The following is a 21,014-nucleotide window of genomic DNA, read 5'->3' as shown; positions in this document are numbered from 1 at the left end:
AAAAAAAAAAAAAAAGGATTGGTACATTGAAGGGTACCTTAGCAAACAAACAAAAATCTGAGCAGAAAATTGTTCTAAGTGTATTTTTTAAACGTGAATCATGAATTAAACATTTTCCTTGTATTATAAGCACAGAATAGTACAAATATATTTGAAAACACTAGGTATCACTTATGGCCAAAGGTCAGAAGTTATTCTCTTTTGCCAGATAGAAAAATATAGATACCTCTAGGAAGGACCTGAGCTAAATCACATGGCAAGCCATAGTGGTAGATTAAAAAGCCCCAAGGGGCTGGGGAGATGGCTCAGTGGAATAAGTGCTTCCCTGGCAAGCGCAAGGACATGAGTTCAATCCCTGGTTCCGCAAAAAAGAACTAACATAACTTTAAAAAATAAATAAATAAAAATAAAAAGGCCCAAATATCTGATCAATCTTGTTTTTAAACTGACTGGGATTTCAGAACTAATTCTCCTTTTGGAGTGGTGAATTTCATACTGAAGAGATACTAGGTAATAAATATTTTTAACTTTCTAGGGAATTCAGAACATTTTCCAGGGATACTAAGTGTGAAATTCTTAATCAGAATTTCTTGCCCTAATGAGATCTGGTTTTGCTTTGCTGCCATTTCTCCATCTACTTTAGGAGGAGAGAAAAAGCAGATAGAAGATGTAAGGGTTTGAGCACACTGTCCTTGCCATTGATTGTTCAGAGTCATTTATTGCAGTAGAAGACATCATTCCCCTCCACAGAAATTTTAAAGGAAAGAATTATTGTCATGTTTGTATTCCACCACAGGACTAATATAAAATCAAGATTCATTCTTTTCACTTCTCAGAATGTCGTGCCTGCCATTTTCATTGTCTGTGGCTGTCATGTCCTTTCTCTTTCTTTCAGCTTGGAGGGTGGGCACGCCACAGGGAAGACAACAAAACAAAATATAGTTTGGAAGTTTCATCATTGAAGAGCATTGTTATGTAGGATAACATTTTAAGAAACAGAATTAATTCATGGTTAAGTCTCTCATAACAGAGGGGAAAGAGCTCAGAGTAAATGTTTTGGCTTTGAATGGTGACCTGATTGCTCTGGGTCTCGGTTCGGTGAAAGGGAGTCCATCAGCTGAAGTAATTGCTTAGCTTGCCGGCAGGCTGAGACTCCTGAGCCATCACGCTGGAATTAATTCTAAGCCAGCTGAGCAATATATAATAGTGTATTGCATAATCTAAATTAGCCCTATGAAAAGCATAACTTTAGAGATTAGACTGTGTTTCCAAGTAGTTGTTTAAAGAGCTTCCTTCATATTATTTTATGGATAGACAAACTGACTATGAGAAAGTATGTAAGTCTGATCAAATTTCAAACTGCCTTCATTTAGGACTTGAAAGCTTTGAAAATATCCCCCTTAATATTTCGATTAGCTTCTTAAACCGTTTCCAGCTGTCTTCAGTTCCTTATACAATACAGCAGAGAGTATGTGGAGATAGAATAAAATAAGACGAAACTCTGGAATCTTCTCTAATCCTGGCTTCAGCAGCATCATTTGCTTTTTCTTCTCTCAAAGCTTCAATTAATAATCTTCCCGCATGCACCAGCTGCTTTCCCAACCAAACCTTTGCTGGCTGGGTTTGATCACTTAAGAAAAAATGAAAATAGTGTTTATCTCTTTAGGATTTTTGCTGTAATCAGATAGACTGATGTGTTGTTGAATTCTATGGTGTTTTCTAAGCTCAACTATCTTAGTGTAATTTACACTTCCTTATGTCTCAACAAAATAATTTCTGAGCCTGGCATTACCATCTGGAAACCAGAATCAATTGCAAAGCGGAGAGTCCAACAATCCAATTCTAATAAATGCCATGAGTACCGCTCATTAATTTTTATTACTTGCTCCTACCTTAGGATTTTTTTATGACAATTCTTCTTGCCAGGAACACTCTGCTCCTGGAGCTCTCCTGGCTGGCTCCTGCCATTCAGGTCCCCAGCCAAAGGTCACCTTCTCAGGGAAGCCACCTTGGTTGTTCTGACCTAAAGTTGCCCCTTTCTATATTGTGACCAGGCCTTCTTTTTTTTTCAAAGCCCCTTTGTCCTGTTATCACAATTACTTTTAAATTATTATCCTGACAACAAGAATGAACACCCATTGAGTTTTTCCAAATGCTGTACACAAAGCGTTTTACCTAATACAAAATTGTAAGCATGACAGCAAACATATCAAATGCTTGCTACTCTCCAAACACTAAGAAAAGCACTTTGTCACACCAGTCCCGGTTAGTGTCATGTCTTGTCTGGACCCTGCAGTGGCTTCCTTACTGGCTGACCTTCCTTTTCCCATTAGAGTCTCCTTATAATATACTGCTGAATAGCAACTAACATTTTCCTGAAACATAAATCAGATTATACTCTTATTAGCTTTTGGCATCATCAGTGTTTTCAGCCATCCTTGGGTCTTCCTAAGATGCTCTGCGACACCCACACCAGCCCCTGTTGGCTGGATATCTAACCACTGTCCTTCCTCTGCTCTCATATGGTCATAGAGAGCCATTCTTCCTGGTGGCTTCACCTCTCACTCAAGGATCTCTGCTCAAATGTCACCTCCTCAGGAAGGGCCTTTACTCTCTAGGCTCTTCACTCACTGTCCCTAACTGTGCTATTTTTTCCTTTCACTACTACCCAACATTGTACCCAATAGCTCTTGGCCAGGAGACTTTAAGCAGAGGCACAACTTGGGGTGACTTGATCTTAACTGGATCCCTCTGGCTCTTGGAGGGAAAGTGGTTTTGGAGGGAACAAACACTGTTAAAAAGTCCCCTTAGCCAAGGAAAGATTCCAGTGCCTAGGTCCAGTGTGGCATGTGGGAACATAGGAAGCAGTGATCAAAGCTCTGGATATCTTTTGAAAGTAGATCCAACAGGATTTACTAAGACACAGAATAATTCAGAATGCCTTATTGTAGGATTTTAAGCCCAGGCCACTGGAAGGATGGAGATGACAGTAAAAGACTGGGATGCTGTGTGGGAATGGCATCCAGATGGAGAGACTGCAGGGAATAGGACCTCAGCTTTGTGGAGCTTTGTGGGTACTAGAAAAGGGGCCCTCTCCCAAGGGGTTTATTACAGTTGGGACCAGCAGAGTAGACTGGATTTCAACACCTACTCCAACTCCAGGCAGGACATCTTTGTGCGCAGTTCCAGGCAGCGCCATTAATCAAGGACTTTGGATTGGGACATAATATATTTATGTTTTATGAGGTGCCATCTGGGTAGCTGGGTAATGAGTGTGGGGTGTGGAGACTGCAGGGCGAACTGCAGGTGCAAAGGCTGTGTTTCAGAGCCCTGCTGGATAGTTCATCTTTGTATTTATTTATATACTTCATTACACATTATATGTCTCTTATTCATTGTATTTTCCATTCTCATGTAGAGAGAAAAGGGTTATGACCTGTCTGTTTCCTAATTGGTTGTATTCCAGGGCGTTTAATAAACACGGTTGGAAGAATAAACTAATTAAGGATACCACTGCTTCCTACCTGTTCTGTGATTTCCTAAACTGAGTGCATGGCAGGTCTATACGTCAGATGTGTAGGCCAGATGTTCCCATTCCTACCATGGACTCAAAGGCCAAAGTACTTTTAAAACAAAACAAAATCCTTTAGGCGAGAGAGAGCTCCACAGTAGGACACTTGCCTAACATCCTGGAGGCTCCGGGTTGTGGACTTCAACCCTGGTACCAAATCCCAGTACTCAAAACAAAATCCCTTCATCACTTAATATCGTTTATAATGTGATTAGTGAAAAGAGATTTAAGTTCAAAATGATATTCCATTTTTAAGATTACCTTGTAGCTAAAACACAGCAACCTGAAGAGAGCACTGAAAATAAAAAATAATAAACTCAGGTTAGATAATACCTTCCTTCATAGTGACTTCTGAGCTTCTAGCCAATTCTTGAGGTGACTGTTAGCATTTTCCTCTTACATTTTGTCTTGCTAAGGATTTTAACTTTTAATTTTTGCTTTGCTAGGTTGCTAGTGAGCATTCTATTTCTATCTAATGAGACAACATAATGAGTGACTTTATTCAGCATTTCTGTTGCATTTGGACTCAAGAATGGAATAAATGCCAAAAGCCTAAGCATTTTTCTTTGAACTGGTCAATAATGCTTTTCACAAAAGAAGAGTTCCAAATGGGACTGTGTATCAGTTAGCTATTGCTGTATAACAATAGAACACTCCAAAACTTAGTAGCCTAATAATAAGCCTTTACTATTGCTCACAAGACTATGGTTCAGTGGGATGGTTCTTCTGGTGTTGACTGTTCACACAAGCACCAGGACAGAGGCAATAGCTCTGTGTTGAGGCAATGGCTCTGCTCACTGTGGCTGGGCTTCTTCACATATGTGGACATCAGCTGGCTGAGGCTAGACTGACATGCCCTGGCTGGGGTATCTGGGGTGTCACCCTCCCGTGGGCCACCCAGGCTTCCTCACATGGCAGTGGTCGGGTTCCAAGAGCAAGACTGGAAATGCCAAAGCTTGTGCAGGCTTCAGCTTAAAACTGGCAAAACAGAATTGCCACTTTCTCTTGCTCAAAGCACAGGGTGGGGACACAGACTCCAGTCCTGATGGAGGAACTGCAAACTTACATTGCAGAGTGTGGGCACAAACAGATCATTGGAATGATCCATGCAACACATGGGCTGGAATAGTAAGTAAGGGTTAGAAGGTGGCCTTGGGGAATTGGTGTGGATCTCCTTTGATCTAAACAAAAATGTCCTTGGCTGTCACCATTTCCCTTTCCACCTCCCAGGTATCTGGGAAACGTGAGAAGCCTGAGTTTCTCTCCTGGCTTGTAGGTTTTAACACTTGAACTGTACTCTTTTTCAGAGTACAGTTCAAGTGCTAAAACAGAGTAATTAAATTCTCAGAAAAGAGAATCTAATTAAAAATTTATGTGTCTTGAGAAGTTTTCACAGATATACACTAACTTGTTTTGCAAGAATGCCTGGCATTACCACTGTTTTCCTTGCAGAGTTAGTTTGATCATGTTGGTTCTTCCACAACTAATGACTGTGTCCTTCCTTCATAGGATTATGCCCATGTATTGACCTGCGTTACTGAAAGAGAAAAGTTTATTGTACCCATCAAAGCTAGAGGGGCACGAGCCATCCTGGATTTTCCTGACGAGCTGAATTTTTCCACTTGCCCTGTCAAATACAGCAGTCAAAAGATTCTATTGATACGAAACATTGGCAACAAAGATGCTGTGTTTCACATCAAAATTCATAGGTATGCATGCCTCAGCTCCTGTTTTTGATTGATTACAGCTAAAGCTGATGAGCACAAATAGTTTGCTAGAATAACATCAGGGTGGAATTGTTTGTTACAGTCCTCAGCTGCAAAGCCTGGAGACCTCACTGACATTAGATTAGATTTCCTCTTCATCCCAAAGGAAACTAAAAATCATGGTTTAATATCTTATGCCCACTTCTTTGTAAGGTTCCTTTTTGTTTTTCAAAGTGCTTGATAAATGTCATTCCAGTGTACCATGGGAATTTAGAAACAATTATTTGTTTTGACCAAGAATTTCTATAACTGGCTGGATTCATTTGCTACTGCGATTGTACCAAATTACCACAAGTTTAGAGGCTTAATGTGAGACTATCATTTTACATTTCTAGAGGTTCAAAGTCTCACTGCACTAAAATATAAGACCTACATTTCAATAGGTCAGAAATTTCAATAGGTCACAGCAGGACTGTGACCCTTTGGGAAGTCTGCCTTTCACAGAGTTCGAGGCCATCTGTTTTTCTTAGCTCATGACACTCAGTTATCTTACCTGAAAATTGGGGGGAAGTATAGCAGCCACTTCATAGGATTGGTTCAAGGAAAATATAAATCAGTAAACATGAACTTCGGATATATTGTAAATTCTGTCTATTAAGTTTTGGCCCTTTTGTATTTTTTTCAAATGAGCTAATACCAGAGTGGCTGGCAAAATAATGACTCCCCCAAATATGCCCATGTTCTCATCCCCAGAACTTCTGACTATATAATGTTACACGGCAAAGTGCATTAGTGTTACGGGGTAAAGTCGGGTTGCAAATCGTCTGGCCTAATGTGGGAAGTTTATCCTGGATTCTCTGAATAGGCCCATGTAATTAGAGGGCCCTTAAAAACAGAACAAGGAAGCAGAAGACCATTTCAGGATAATGAGATGTGAGAGGGACTCAGACTCCTATGGCCTGTTTTAAGGATGAGAAAACTGTCGTATAAGGAGGTTCGATCAGAAGTACAGGGATAGTAAGTTGGAATTTTACTTGAATATTTATGGAGTAGCTGCAGTGTAGGTACCGTGGGACAATATAAAAGATAGTGATAGTCCTCGCTCTTGAGGAAATCTTACAAATGGGAAAAAACGACTTGTTATGGGACATGGGGAACAGGGGCTGCATAGTGGGCCCTTAACAACATTGACCAACTTAGGAAGACATAAGGGAAGGGATCAAGTTATTGTCCACAAGTAGTAGGTATACTGCTCTGGACTGTGAACTCAATTTCAGAAAGGCTTTTTCTTGGAATCTTTTTCTAGTTAAGGATATCTCCCCTCAGAATCAATTTTTGCTTCTGTCATGGTTCTCAAAGGTTGGACTATGAAATGATCTGTCGATGATCTCTTGGCTGAGGCCTTCTTGGACTGGTGGAATATAGTCAGACCCAAATCTGCACAGGGTGCAAAATCCAAAGTTAGGACTTTCCTAGAGAAATCTACCTGCTGTCACAGAAAAGGGAGGTAGACATTTTTCTCTTTTGATGGTGAAAGAATGTTTTGGCAGCCCTTTAAGTTTCCCAGGTTTATGTGAGGATTTATTACCATCACCTGACTTGACCTTCTGCTCTAGTATGGTTACTAAGAAACCAGCCTTCTGATTATTGGGAACTCAAGATAAAACCTAGTATTAATTCAGTGGCTTCGTGCTGTGGTTCCTCTTTTCTCTTTGCTTTGGAATCCTATGAATTTTCCTTATTGTGTTATTGTGTTCTGTACACATAATCTGTTTTATTTTATCCAGTCCTTCTTGCTATTTTTTATGGTACAAGAATTTTAGGTTACCCAGTCTGCTATATGCAGTTAGCAGGACTGCCACATTGCAGACTGAAGGCACAACCTCCACGTGTCTCAGGGGTATCACTATCTCTCAACCACTTCAGGTAGAACCACATTTCTGCCTGGTAACATACTTATCTTGGCTAAAAAAATGTTTTTTAATATTCTTGTAGCACAAGTCTACTATACATTTTCTCCATTTTTGTCTATTTGAAAAAAACCCTATTTTTTCTTTATTTGTGAAACATATTTTCTCTTTAGCATAGAATGCTGGGTTAACAACTATATATACATATATTTTCCAATATTTTAAAGATATCACTTAGTTGTCCTTTGGCTTTCATTTTCCTAGTAAGAAATCTGCTCTTATTCTTATCTTTGTTTTTCCACATTTATTGTAGTTATATCTGTCTTTTTCTTGGGCTGCTTTCATAATTTTATTCTTATATTTGGTTTTTAACAGTTGGAATATCATTGTCCAGGTATGGGTTTTGTTTTAGTTTTTCTCTGGCATTTTTTTTTTTTAATCCTGTTGAGATTCTCTGAACTTTCTGGGTATTTCATTGTTTTTGGAAAATCTTAGCCATTACCTCTTCAAATATTTCTTTTCCAAACTTCTCTTTTGCTTGTGGGGAACTTCCATCTGCCACAGGTGAAAAGCACCAGTGATACAGTGGTATGTGTGTGACCCACTCAGAAGAGAGGAACTTGCTTATCTTTATCTTTCAGATTATTTGCCCTGCGGCCTCAGCTTTTTGGTGGGGTTTGAGAAAAGGTGTGATTTCGTCGTTTGTCTGTGTTGTGTTCATTTTATTTTTTGCTAGGATAAGGTAACTTCACAGTTTTTTTGCATTCTAGAGGGAAGTAAGACTTTCTGGATCACTTTAAGTAAATTGACCATCGTAGGCAAAAGCGACATTCTTTTGGTAATCAGAATCTCCTGTTATTGCTGAACTTGTGCTTGTAGCTCCTCCGCCATCTCATGCTAAATCTCATGTATTTTGATTGAAGAAGATGAGTTGTTCAAGTGGCTCAACATGTTTTTAAAAAATCCATTTTCTCAATTTAAAAAGTTGCCTCCCAGAATTGCTTTCCATAATACACAGTAAAACCTTCCTGTTACATTGTTAGGTTTATGTGAAAAGGAAAGTCCACCTGCTATGAAAAAATGAGCACAAGCAGTGTATCTTCTTGGACTATTTGGCTGAATCTTAAAAATTACACATAATACAGTACAGCAAGTCCCCAATTAAAGAGCATTCGGGTTGCAGCTTTCACAAATGTGAACAAACAAACCTTGCAGTGAGAACGTTCATAGATGCAGACAAACCATAGCAGTAGCTCGCATGTCTGCTAGACAGTCACAGCCGACCTGCTGTGTGCTTACTGTACCATGCAGGGGTGTACAGCAGTACAGTGCTCAGTCAAAGCTGGGGATGTCCAGAAGCAAGAAGACAAGCAGTGGTGATGTGGAGGGGACTGCTAGGAAACACAAAGCAATGTACAAATTGTATATTTGTGTCAAAGTTGTGTAGGACTCACTTTGTCAGACTTATGCATGAATTTGACTTGGGACCGTTCTCTCAGAATAGAACTTGTTTGTAAGTCAGAGACTTACTCTAGAAAGGACTAACCAGGAAAAATAAATACATTAGAAACTCTGATCCAGCATCCCTGTTTTATACCTGAAGGTACGTGTGAAATGGAAATGGCTTGTTTATATTTCCCCAGTAAGTTAATATCAAAACCTGGATCAGAACAAATGAGGGCAAGTTCTGGGCTTGTTTATCCTCTTTTCTGTTCCTCTCCTTTCTCTGCTTGGCTGGTATCGCTGTGAGGGCTATTAGCTTTCCTAGACTTCTGGGCCAGCTGGATTCCAGCTGAGTTTGGAAGATATGGAGAAAGAAGAAGCCAGAATGTTTATCCTCCTCCCTCTCAATCTTTAGCAGCAACTGCATCACCTCTATGCTTCTAGCTGTTATCAGAATAACCTTGCTTGACTTGACCTTTTGTCAGGTCACCATGGTCCCCAGTGCTAATAACACTACCTCCCTGCCTTTTGCCTCCATCCCAAGAGTAGAAATGGCTTACTGTTGTTAGCAATTCCAGAGATATCTCAGTGTCTTAGACTGGGTTTCTCATCTGTTTGGTCTTTTGTATAGCTAAGTCTCTCAAATTCTCTGCTTTCAAATATTTTTTGCTTTCCTGTTTAAACATGAGGATGAAATGGTAGATCTATGCTCTTTACACAAAAGCCGTGTTTTCCAGTTACGTTGTCAAATCTGTGAGCTGGCTCAAGTCCTTCCAATTAATTCTTTTTTTAAATTAGCCAATTAACTTCTGGTTTTTGTGACTGAGAACCCCAGTAACTGTAGTGAAAAAGGATGGAGCTGCATTTGTGGGGGTGTCATATTGAATTTGCTTCTCGGAAAACATTCCCTAGTAGCCTTTCTAAGAACTGCGCTGGTGGTACTGTTTCCCAGAATGGTTCTTAGTATATGTGCTGATAGTCTACTTGGCAACTTAATGGATATAGTTTAAGAATTCATAGAGGTTTTCTTTTTGGTCTTTGTTTTTTTGGTGGAACCGGGGGTTGAACTCAGGCCCTTGAGCTTGCCAGGCAAGTGCTTATTCTACTGAGCCATCTCCCCGGCCCCAGAATTTATACAGTTAAAATCCCAGGACACATCTTTGGTTTGGCTGCTTTTTAGGGAAGGTCAACATACAGCCAGAGGCAACATCACATAGGAGATTATCTTAAAAACAGAACAGATTTTTCTCATTGAAATAATTATTTTATTACTAGTTAGGTTTATAAAGTGGTTAGATTTCTATGAATGATAAAATTAATTGTTGTCCCCATCTGAATGTCCCCATCAGAATGCATGTGTTGTCCCCGTCTGAATGTGAGCTTCTCAAATAAAAGAATTGTCTCTATTCATCTGTATGTCTCCAGCATTTAGCATGCATCTAGCATGAATAAAAGCTCAATAAATGTTTATAGGATACCTAACGAACAATACATCACAAAGGAAGATGCAACTGTAAATCTCTAAAATAATTTAAAATAAAAAGCATGCTCCAAGTACCATAAAATGGGCATAATGTTTTTACTCTAATAAAAAGAGCTGCCATGTGCTATAAAAGGTACAGAGAACATAAACCATTACCATCCAGCTTTATTACAGTTTTAACCCAAAACTCTAGTAGGTCCCAGAATGACTTTGACTGTTAAAGTAGGATTAATATTGAAAGGTGAAAGAGGAGGATTAAAAAGCAATTTCAAAATTTAAAACCTCAAGTTGGGAATTAAATAAGAAAGATGATCTGAAGAAGAAATATTAACATTGTGTTAATATTTAATATAATAAGACAAGTATTTAGGCTTCTGTAAAAATAATGAACCATTTGGACAAGATGGTTTTAGTTCTTAAGAACAGCTCACAATAGAATAAAAACTCCGTGTTTGCTAGAGTTCAAGATTTTTCACAAAACCAAGCTCCTTCCATAATTAAATATTTGGTATTAATGAGAATGTGATACCAAAATCAAACAGTTTGATATGCAGACCCAGTTTTACTCCCTTGAGGAATAATGCTTTTAACTTCTTTATAACAGCATTTTCTGATACTTGATATTTTCTAGTCCATTCAAGCTGTCTGCCTTTAGTAAAATGAAATACAAAATCAAATTACAGTCAACGTTTAAGCACCAGAAGTTGACACACTCTACCCAATTAGCATTTGATTTATTGAAGCTTAAGAAGATCTAAGTGGCAATGGCCACCCCAGGTGATTTTCTAGCGTCGGAAGAAGTTAGTGTAATTTAAACCTAAATTAGCACAAGGGGAGAGTGTCCATACCACCCAGTGGGATTTGGGTTCCTGAAGGTCCTGGAGAGACTACACCAGTGTCATCATCTCTGCAGAAAATTAGCTTCGGTCCTGCAATGTGATCATATCTGATTTATTTTAAAACTGTTCTTTCGCTACTGAGAAATATTTGAAAAGAAAATGAAAGCACTGTGCAGGAAGAAAAGCCTTAGGAAATGGAGAGGCAAAGATGGAAGATGCTGTTGTGTTGTTAATCTCAAGGCCAGAAAACTGGGCCTCTTCACCAATTCTTCAGATTCTCACTAAGGGCAGAAGGAAAAAAAGAACCTTGAGCCTGGAAGACTCAGCCATCTCCCACGATGCAGAGATTCTTTTTTTTAAAAAAAAAAAAACAAAAAAAAACGGGGATTGAACTCAGGAGCTTGTGTCTGTCAGGGAAGCACTTATTCTACTGAGCCATCTCCCCGACCCTAAAGTTTGTTTATCTTTTGGAACCGGGGATTGAACTCAGGCCCTTGCACTTGCCATGGAAGCTCTTATTCCACTGAGCCATCTCCTAAGCCCCAAATTTATGAGTTTTTTTTTTTTGTTGTTGTTGTTGTTTGGTTTTTGTTGTTGTTGTTGTTGTTGTTTTGTGGTACTGGGGATTGAACTCAGGACCTTGTGCTTGCCAGACAAGTGCTTATTCTACTGAGCTGCCTCCCCTGTACTGCAGAGATTCTTGAACTCGTAAAAGTTTACTACTTTACTGTTTGACCAAGAAGTTGATATTGTAAAAATTGACAGATACTTGCGTATACCTTTATTTTTCTTCAGATTTTGTTGTAATTCAGTTCACCAGCTTCTGAGAAGTTTCTCTGAGTAAGGAATCATGCAGCACTGGGGTAGGCAGAAGGAACGGGAGCTGAAAAGCTGGCATGCTGTGGCAATCCCACTACGTAGCTAGGCTGATTTAGGCAAGTTGCCTGCCCTTGAGGAAATCGGTTTTTTCATGTCTGTGACACAAAATAGCAATATCCACTTTCTCAAAAATATTTTGGAGACTTATATTGACATGTGTAAAGTGCAGTACCCACTAGAATGAAATACATGCTCATGATGAGTTGTGTCTCTTCTTCCCCTGAGAGACTAGGGATCTTTCTTTTTTCTTTTTTCTTTTTGATGGTATTGGAGATTAAACCCAGAGTCTTTGCACTGAACTACCTTCCCAGCTCTTTTTTTGTACCTTTTCTTTTGAGACAGGGTCTTGTTAAATTACTATTTAATCCAGGCTGGATTTGAACTTGTGGTCCTCCTACCTCTGTCTACGAGAATGCTAGGGTTACAGGTGCACATTGTCACAACCAGCTTGCCTTTCTTTTTATTTTTCTCTGTGGTTTTTCTTCTACTAGAAGATAGTTTTCATGCACGCTTCTCAGTTGTTAGAAACTCTTGAGAGGAATAAAGAAAATGACAAATTGCACAAGCATGCACTCTACTGTGCATACTATACCAGGTACTTTATATATGCAAGATTCTATTTAGGAGGTGACTTTGAGTCTGGGCTCTGATCTGTGACTTCAGAAGAAGTGTGGCATGTGGGAAGTGGTGGGTGTTCTGGTAACGACCCTAGCAGTGCTGGATCGTCGATGTGGAGAGCACAATCTGGTTGGAAGGCAGAGCAGGTGCATGCTGGGAGAGCTTCTGGGTGAAGAGACCAGAGCCTCCCACTCAGCCCACCCCAGCTGATTTGGCATGTGGCAGGTGTGTATGCTACTCGAACAGATATATCTGTGCAATCAGGATGCAAAACCCGGTTGGAAACAGATTGTGTGAGACCTTGGATGCTTAAGGGTTCCACACTGTAGTGTAGATTATAAGGGCTACTGACAATGTTTGAACAGGAAACTGGTGTGTTGTGGGGTGTGTGTGTACGCATGTGTGCTTCACAGACACTCTTGAGCTATGTTAAGGATGGAAAGGAGAATGAGAAAGCTGGAACTTATCTAAACACCCAAACTCATCCTTAGGTCCATCTTTCAGCACCTTGGTACCGTAGTGAAAGAGATAAAAATAGCAACAACAAAAATAATAATGTAAGTACTTGTGTAGCACCTCCCAGGTAGGAGGCATTATTCTTAGCACTCTACCTACATCAACCTCTTTAGTCTGCACTGTAACCCTATGGAGCAGGTATTGTCAATACACTCATTTTAGGGATGGGGGAACCTATGTTTAGGTCATTTGCATATTAGATATTTGTCCAAAGTTGTGGCAGAGATGGGTTCTGAACTCTTTCACTTGACTCTGCAGACTGGGCTAGTAACTACCACTTCAGGGAGCTTATAGCAAAGTCGGGCTCTCAAGAGGATTGGCACTATGAGTATGGGGAAAAGCCTAAAAAATGAAGAGAAGATCAAGAAGTAGGAAGAGAGATCAAAGTAGAGAACATCAGAGAAAATAAAGAACTACCCAGGGTCCAAGGGTCTGAGATACTGCAGTCCAGACTACTGCTGATGCTACCCTTGCTATAAGCCCTCTACCCCTCTAGTGTAAAGCTTATGTTTTCTGAAATTAAGTTCATTATCTAAAGGAAGAGTTAAAGAATGATGATTCTGAAAACTGTTTTGATATAAGTAAATAATCAGAAACAGCTTACCCTGCCAGATACATTGTACAACACATTACTTTGAAAAACTAGCAATTTAAAGAAGTGAAATGGACCATGAAAATAATTAAATGGGCTGAGTTTCCTATTTAGAAGGAAGAACTCCATAAGTTATTTAAGGTGCTTCTTGATCAGATCCAGGTTCTCTGCAATAGCAAGAGTACCTTCCAGGACAATTCAATGAAACCATTTCCTGTTCTCAAATCCACCCTCACTTCCCACAATGTTTACACCCCCAAATTCTATTTCTCAAGACACAGAACTTGTCCTGTTTGCCTTTCCAAATGCACCCTGTCTTTCTCCAGCCTGGTCTTGCTCAGGAACTGCCTTCTGTGGCCTGGATCACAGGCCCCTGTGCCTTCTGGCTTCTGCATGGGTCCCATGAAGCAACAGGACAGAGGAAGACTGAGGTCAGAATATTCTTTACCTCACTGTCTTCTCTAAGACCATGGGGACTGGCCATTGCCTTGAAGGAAAGCCCTTCCTCTGTAAAGCAGGACTCTCTTCTAGGTTTCAAAACCACTCCTCCCCATGCTCGGCCTGGAGATGGCAACAGCTCTGTTGGTACCAACCCTGGCTGTGGAATCATTTCTATAGTTCTCTACACTCTTCCCATCCTCTTCAACAGTTCTGAAATTTTCTAACATCACTGTGCCATCGCTTTACTTTTGAGGCACTGGTATATTTTTCTGCTATTGTTGCCATCTCTTTTCTGACCTCTCACAAAGCTTGATTTTTACCCTTGGAAGGCACAATTCTTTTGCAAATAACAATATATGCATCCATGTTTTATGTCTGTCTTGTATTAGACTCTCAGTGTCTTGAGAACAAGGGCTAGATTGCACTCATTTGTGATCACCCTAACCCTGTGCTTGAACCCAACAAGAATACCCAGTAAATGTTAGGCAGAGAAGGCCACAAATATGAATATTATTACATCATTTAAGTCTCTTTTAAATTTGCTAATCTATTGCTGTTATTTTAACATTAAAATTAAGTTCTTTCAAATTAGGGAAAACAGTGTATCTGCAGAACTGGAGCTCAAGTCTCTCACCGTCCTTCCCCTCTCCCCTTCTCCCTGCCCTTCTCCTTCCCCTTGTCCCTGTCCCTCTCCCTCTCCCTCTCCTTCTCCTTCTCCTTCTCCTCCTCCTCCTCCTCCTCCTTCTCTTTCTCCTGCTCTTTCTCTTCTTCCTTCTCCTCCTCCTCCTTCTCCTCCTCCTTCTCTTTCTCCTTTTCCTCTTCCTCCTTCCTCTCCTCTTCCTCCTCCTCCTGCTCCTCCTCTTCCTCCTGCTCCTCGTCCTTTTCCTCGTCCTCATCCTCCTTGTCCTCACAGTAGTTAGAAATGTTCTCTGATGGCTGGGGAAATAATTCAGTGGCATAAGCACCTGCCTGGCAAATGCAAGGTCCTGAGTTCAATCCCCGGTACTGAAAAAAAAAAAAAAATTCTCTGATGACGTCTCTCCATGTGTGTTGTAGGCCTTTCTCTGTGGAGCCATCAGATGGAACTCTTAATGTGGGAGAATCCATGCAACTGGAAGTTGATTTTGAACCACAGAACGTGGGTGATCACAGTGGGAGACTTACAGTGTGTTATGACACAGGTATGTATTATTCTTTCCTTAACATTCTACATATTAAGAAACATCAAGTGGGGAATATGATGCAGCCAAATAGGAAATGGTATTTTGCCTACAGTAAACTAAGTCTGCAAGGTAAAAACCAAAGAATGAATGTCTTCACTGGAAATGCTGTGCCAGATATAGGTCCCACTTAGCTGATTAAGAATTCAGGGCTCAGGAAGGAACCAATGCCCAGAAGTCACATTGGTGAATTGAAGTTATTTATATGTAAATGAAAACTTGAAGGTAACGAATATCCGATGGATTTTCCATTTGACTTACAGCTGTGTTTGGCTAGCATTTTAAAAATGTAAATCTTAGTTCAGAATGTTCTTATATATACCCACTTGTCTATTTGATAGCTAGAAACTTTAATTCTTAGAACATGCAAATATCTTTCATGAATGTAGGGATGCATTTGTCACCACCGGCATTTTCTTTTGGACCACACCCCTATGTAATCAAGAAAATTACACATGGCTTTGGCAAATATTTAATTTACGGTCATGTATGTGCATTATGCAGTTTCCAAGGCTGGTTTTCAGCTTGCTATTTTATCATCTCCGTAAGGCCTTACAGGGTAAGCATCCCCACATGGCCATCCCAGACCTGGCTTGGGCAGGCCAGCACATATGGAGGTGCTCCCTGGAAGGTAATAGGAGTAAGTAAAGCCTTGGAATTGGCCCTGGAATGACATTCACTTTCCAAGCCCAAGTTGCTAAATGCCTGTGCCTGTAGCCAAGGGACTACCCTACCTGAGGGCTGTGTTTACCTGGAAGGCCTTGGCCTGGCCTGACTTCAGTTGATAGCATTCACCCACTGTTCCTGGACACATAATTGCTCTTGGTCTTGGTCTTGGTCTACTCTTCCAAAGGAAAAAAAAAAGTACATAACAGCAATAATATAATACTTCACTGGTTGTTGTGAGGATTAACAAGGCACTGTATATAAATTATTTAGCACAGCACCAACCTCACAGAAATAGTCCCTACAAATGTGAGCCATTATTCCACCAAGACTTAAGAAAGGCAAGTATCATATCAGAGATCACAAAGTTAGATAATTGAGGAGTAGTGATATAAATCCCAGCATAGCTCAGGCCCTGCTCCATGCTGCAGTCACAGGAGAACACACCCTGGATGTGATGCTGTGGTCCCGCTGACACCTGGGCTCTGGGTCTCCGTTGCTCTTCACCTTGCCTGGGAGTCGGCACTTCCCATTGCAGTTTGCTAACATCAGCCCATGCCTTAGCCCACCTCTTGGGCAAGCAAGCTGTGACCCAAAGCTCTTTTAGGCAGTCTTGATCTCTGCCCCAAAGGAGATCCCACATAGCTCCCCCTCTTTCCCCACTTCTTGGAGGAAAGTATGGGGCTCTGTCTTTCTCGGGGCAGAAGAAACCAGAGGTTAAAGAACTACATGTGGTGGGATACAATGCTGAGTCTGGGAGGCCAAGGGAAAGAGCTCTGCCTTGACCAGGTGCTCTCAGGCAATTCCAGCCCCTTCTTGGTTTCAGTTCTTCCGTAGTTCCCAGAGGCAATAGGATCTCCCAAGCTAGCCCCAGGATTTTTCACTTCTGAGCACAGTGCACCCCTGACACCCATCTTCCACTATCAAACCACTGACCAGGGCTCCAACCCTGTGAGTATCAGGAAACCCCAAATGAAGACAGACCAGGGAAAGGAACAATAGTTTCCACCTAGCCAGTTTTCACTCAAAGCTCACAGCCTGGATGAGGTGGCAGCTCCAGATCAGGCAGCCAGACCCTGCCTTACACCAAGTTAGAGTCCAAATTGGTCCCTTGGGTGAGGGCTGGGATCTCAGAGAGGTTTTAACAGTATCAAGCTGCACCCAACTGCTTCTGGTTTTGTCTTCAAGACCAGTGAAGCCTGGAGCATCCCTGGCCTGTGTCTGAAACTGACTATAGCTTGGCCTTTGGCTGAGCTGGGAATACTTCTGGAGAATGCGGTGCGCCTCTGCTGGAGTCAGTGACTGACTTGCCTATCTCCATTTATTATTTCATGATTTTTCTTTATTTCTTTCTCATTCTATCCTTTCATTTGATCGGTAGATGGTCTCAGAGTGTCTGCAGAGGTGCACTGCAGGGAGAAAACAGAAGTACACAGCCAAGGAAAGACTGTTAAGGAAGTGATGTCTAGGGCACTGTCCAAAGTTTCTGGCTTTGTGGATGGATGTGCATCCATCCAATCAGGACACTTAAAGCCCATCCCTATGACCTACAATAGAGTGGTCCTGGCCCCACACTACCCAGCTTAGCAACACATAAGCAACCAGTGGCCCTGACTGTGTGTCTTACCATTAGCATTACCTACAGCTCACTGCTGGCAGGAGAAACCTAATTTGGACTGGCTTCCATGAAAGAGAAAACTCATGACACATGCCAGCAAATAGAAGTATGACTCATAACACTCTAGAACATCAATTTTCCATGGCACTTATGTTATTTTACTCTCTCACCAACAGATTGTGAGAATTCCAGTTGCTTCAAATTCTTGCCAGCATACATTGTTGTATCATTAATTTTAGATGTACTAGGGGTGTACAGCGATCTCTAATGGTGGTGTGGTGCTCTCAAGCAATTCCAGCCCCTTCTTGGTTTCAGTTCTGAAACCAATCTTGGTTTCAGATTCACCAGTAAATCTTCACTGTCAGCTTCACTGCATTGAGAGACTCTGGGTGAGAAGATGTGAATCATGGAAGGGCGGTACCATCAGTGGATTAATCCATTGATGTTCAAGGCTGAGTGTGCTGTTAGGAGGTGGGGCCTGGGTGGAGGTGGGGCCCTGGGGCAAGCCTTGGAGGGTAGCTGTCTGACATTCTTCTCTGATCTCTGTTTCTCTGCCTCTGTGAACTAAGCAGCTTTGCTCAAACATCTTTCCACCATGATGCTCCCGCCTTCGAGCCAGCGACTATGGACTGAATCCTTTAGTGTAAAGGGATTTTGTCTAGCAATAGGAGCACTAAGAGAAGTGATTTTGATTTTTATTTCTCTAATGACTAATGTTGTTGAATACCGTTTTAAATTCATTTTAATGAGAAAAAATAACAATGAAACAGTTTCAAAACAGGTTAGTAGGACAGTTACTATAATTAATACATTGCATATTGTTATCTTTGTATTAGTTATTCAGAGGACAAGATACAGACATGATGTCTTGTCTAAACAATATTAGTACAAACCTTTCTTCTCAGTAAACTAAGAGAAAGTAGTGGTATATCCATCCTAACTATCTTGTATATACATGTGCTTACTGGTCAATCTCATATCTTAAGTATTTAAACCTTTCACTCAATTTTTTTTCTCCTTTTATTGTTTATTTGTAATCACCTTTTACAACTGGATATTCTAAATGCTAATTGTCTGATATATGTCATTAATACATCATGTTATATTTTTTTACCTAACAGTCACATTTAATGTATATCAACATGCATCAAATATTTATTTCAAGTAATTTTACCTTATAAGCAAATGTAATACTGACGTGCAACAAAAGTCATGGCACATCTAGTTCCCCACATTTCCTCCCATTCATCATCTTGAAGTTGTCCAACACCATTTCAAAATTAATCACTGCATTAGAAGGATAAAGGGACTAGAAGGATATCTTCTTTTCTGTAGTACCTCTTACATGCCTTGTGTGTGTGGAGCATTATATTATGTGTTTAAATTTTTCCATAACTAGGATTATGCTTTATCAACCCTTTTATAGTTGTTTTTCACCTGAAAAGCACCTGACATTAACTTTTAAATCTATCTGTCATGTTATTGGCAAAAAAATAGACCTGAGGATCAATGGAATAGATTAGAAGATGCAGAAGCAACTACAGACACACTCAGCCACCTTATCTTCAACAAAGGGGCCAAACATGCTTACTGGAAGAAAGATAGCTCTTTAACAAATGGTTCTGGAAAAAATGGCTCTCTACATGCTGAAAACTAAAACTGGACCCAGGTCTATCACCATGCACTAAACTAAAATCAAAATGGATTAAAGATCTAAACATTAAAACAGAAACACTGAGTCTCCTGGAAGAGAAAGTAGGAGGAAATCTTGAAGACATAGGGGTAGGCAAATAGTTCATGAACAAAAATCAAACTGCATGGGTAATACTTGAAAGAGTCATGTTATATGTTGTTAATCTTTTCTCCCAGCCTATAAATCATTTTTTAAATTTACTTAATATTTCTTGAGTAATAATTTTGAATTTTGATGAAATCTGTATCAATTATTTTTCTTCCAAATTAATGACTTTTATCTCTCTCTCTCTCTCTTTTTTTTTTTTTTTTTTTTTTTTTTGGTGGAACTGGGGATTGAACTCAGGCCCTTGTACTTGCCAGGGAAGCATTTATTCCACTGAGCCATCTCCCCAGCCCGACTTTTGTCTCCTTTGCCTTTGTATATTCTTTTACATTTACTCTACAAGGGTGATGATTTTAGCTTCTATATTTAGGTGAATGGCTCATCTTTGATTTAATTTTGTGTAGATATGATGTGCAACTGTGTATCCCCCCAACACACACACACAAAACAAATACACACACACACACACACTCTGATGGGGTTGTTGGTTCTTCTTCACTCTCATTTTTTTTTTTGTACACTGATTTAAGTCAATTCAGCTTGATGTTTATAACAGGTATTCAGTGGACTCCCTATCAGATTAAGAAAATTCCTTTTGTTCTTTAGGTTTCTAAGACATTTTAACTTGGAAAGCTTGAATAGGTGTTGAATTTTATCACCTACTTTTTTACATTTGTTGAAATTATCATGCATTATTTCATTTTTATCCTTCTAATGCAGTGATTAATTTTGAAATGCTAGATTCCTGCTATGTTCTGGGATAAATTCAGGTTCTAAATATCATCATTTTAATAAATCATTAGATTATATTTGCTAAATTTGGGTGGGAATTTTCCATTCAAATTCATGAGAAAATGTGGCTTGTAAATGTCATCTAATGGCCTTGTCAGGTTTTAATCTAACAAAACAAATTGGTCTTATAAGACAAATTAAAAATTCTTCTATTCTCTAGTAAAGCTTATATTTTTAAGATTTGTATTACTACTTCCTTAAATGGTTGAAAAACTTATTGTTTGAACCATCTGTATTAAAACATCTTTTTTAAAAAGAGGTGTGAAGGGCTGGTCAGATATCTCAGGGGACTAAAGTGCCTACTTAGGCAGATGCAGGGTTTAGGGTTCGATCCCCCACATGCTGTGCTGGCTCTGTCCCTGGGGCACACTGAGATGGCAACTGAGACTGGGAGTGGTGGTGCACGCCTATAATCCCAGCAATTGGGAGGCTGAAAACAGGAGGATCACTATGAGTCCAATCTGTATACTGAGATCCTGTAGACACTGTACTGAATACATAAAAAATAACTTTTTAATTATTGATTTATTTTCTTAACTTTTTAATGAAATTTTGATAGTATCTAAAATCGTAAGTTACTCAGTATAAAACAATTCAAAATATTCACTCATCTCTTCATAATGTTGCAAGAATCTTTAGTGATCTCCTCTGCTCTGTTATTATTGACACTGGTAATTTTTTTTTCACTGCATTTTGATTTTTCTTGATCCATATTATTCAGGCTTTATCAGCTCTATATTAGTTTATTCAGAGAACAAACTTGTAAGTCACTTTTACCATTCATCTCTTTATAGTTTTATTGATTTTTGTATGATCATTATTACTTTTTTTTTCTTTTCAAAGTTTTATTGATAAACATATAGCAATGAGACAGTTTCAAATCAAATCGAAAGTACAGTTTCAACAAATAATACACTGCATA

The 21,014-nt window shown here is 39.8% G+C and overlaps 1 protein-coding gene across 1 annotated transcript in view; it reads left to right on the top strand.

The window, feature by feature from the left end:
• Positions 1-21,014, top strand: part of Hydin (HYDIN, axonemal central pair apparatus protein) — a 433,520-nt gene that overhangs the window by 72,405 nt on the left and 340,101 nt on the right. The window contains exons 7-8 of the mRNA XM_023709202.1: positions 5,081-5,280; positions 15,055-15,179. Coding sequence (XP_023564970.1) covers positions 5,081-5,280; positions 15,055-15,179 — 325 coding nt within the window. The remainder of the gene's footprint in view (positions 1-5,080; positions 5,281-15,054; positions 15,180-21,014) is intronic.

This window comes from Octodon degus, unplaced genomic scaffold, assembly GCF_000260255.1.
Source record: "Octodon degus isolate 3935 unplaced genomic scaffold, OctDeg1.0 scaffold00011, whole genome shotgun sequence".
In the NCBI taxonomy this organism is placed as follows: Eukaryota; Metazoa; Chordata; class Mammalia; order Rodentia; family Octodontidae; genus Octodon; species Octodon degus.
The sequence above is the reverse complement of the archived record's forward strand: the minus strand, read 5'-3'. Positions and strand labels throughout refer to the sequence as shown.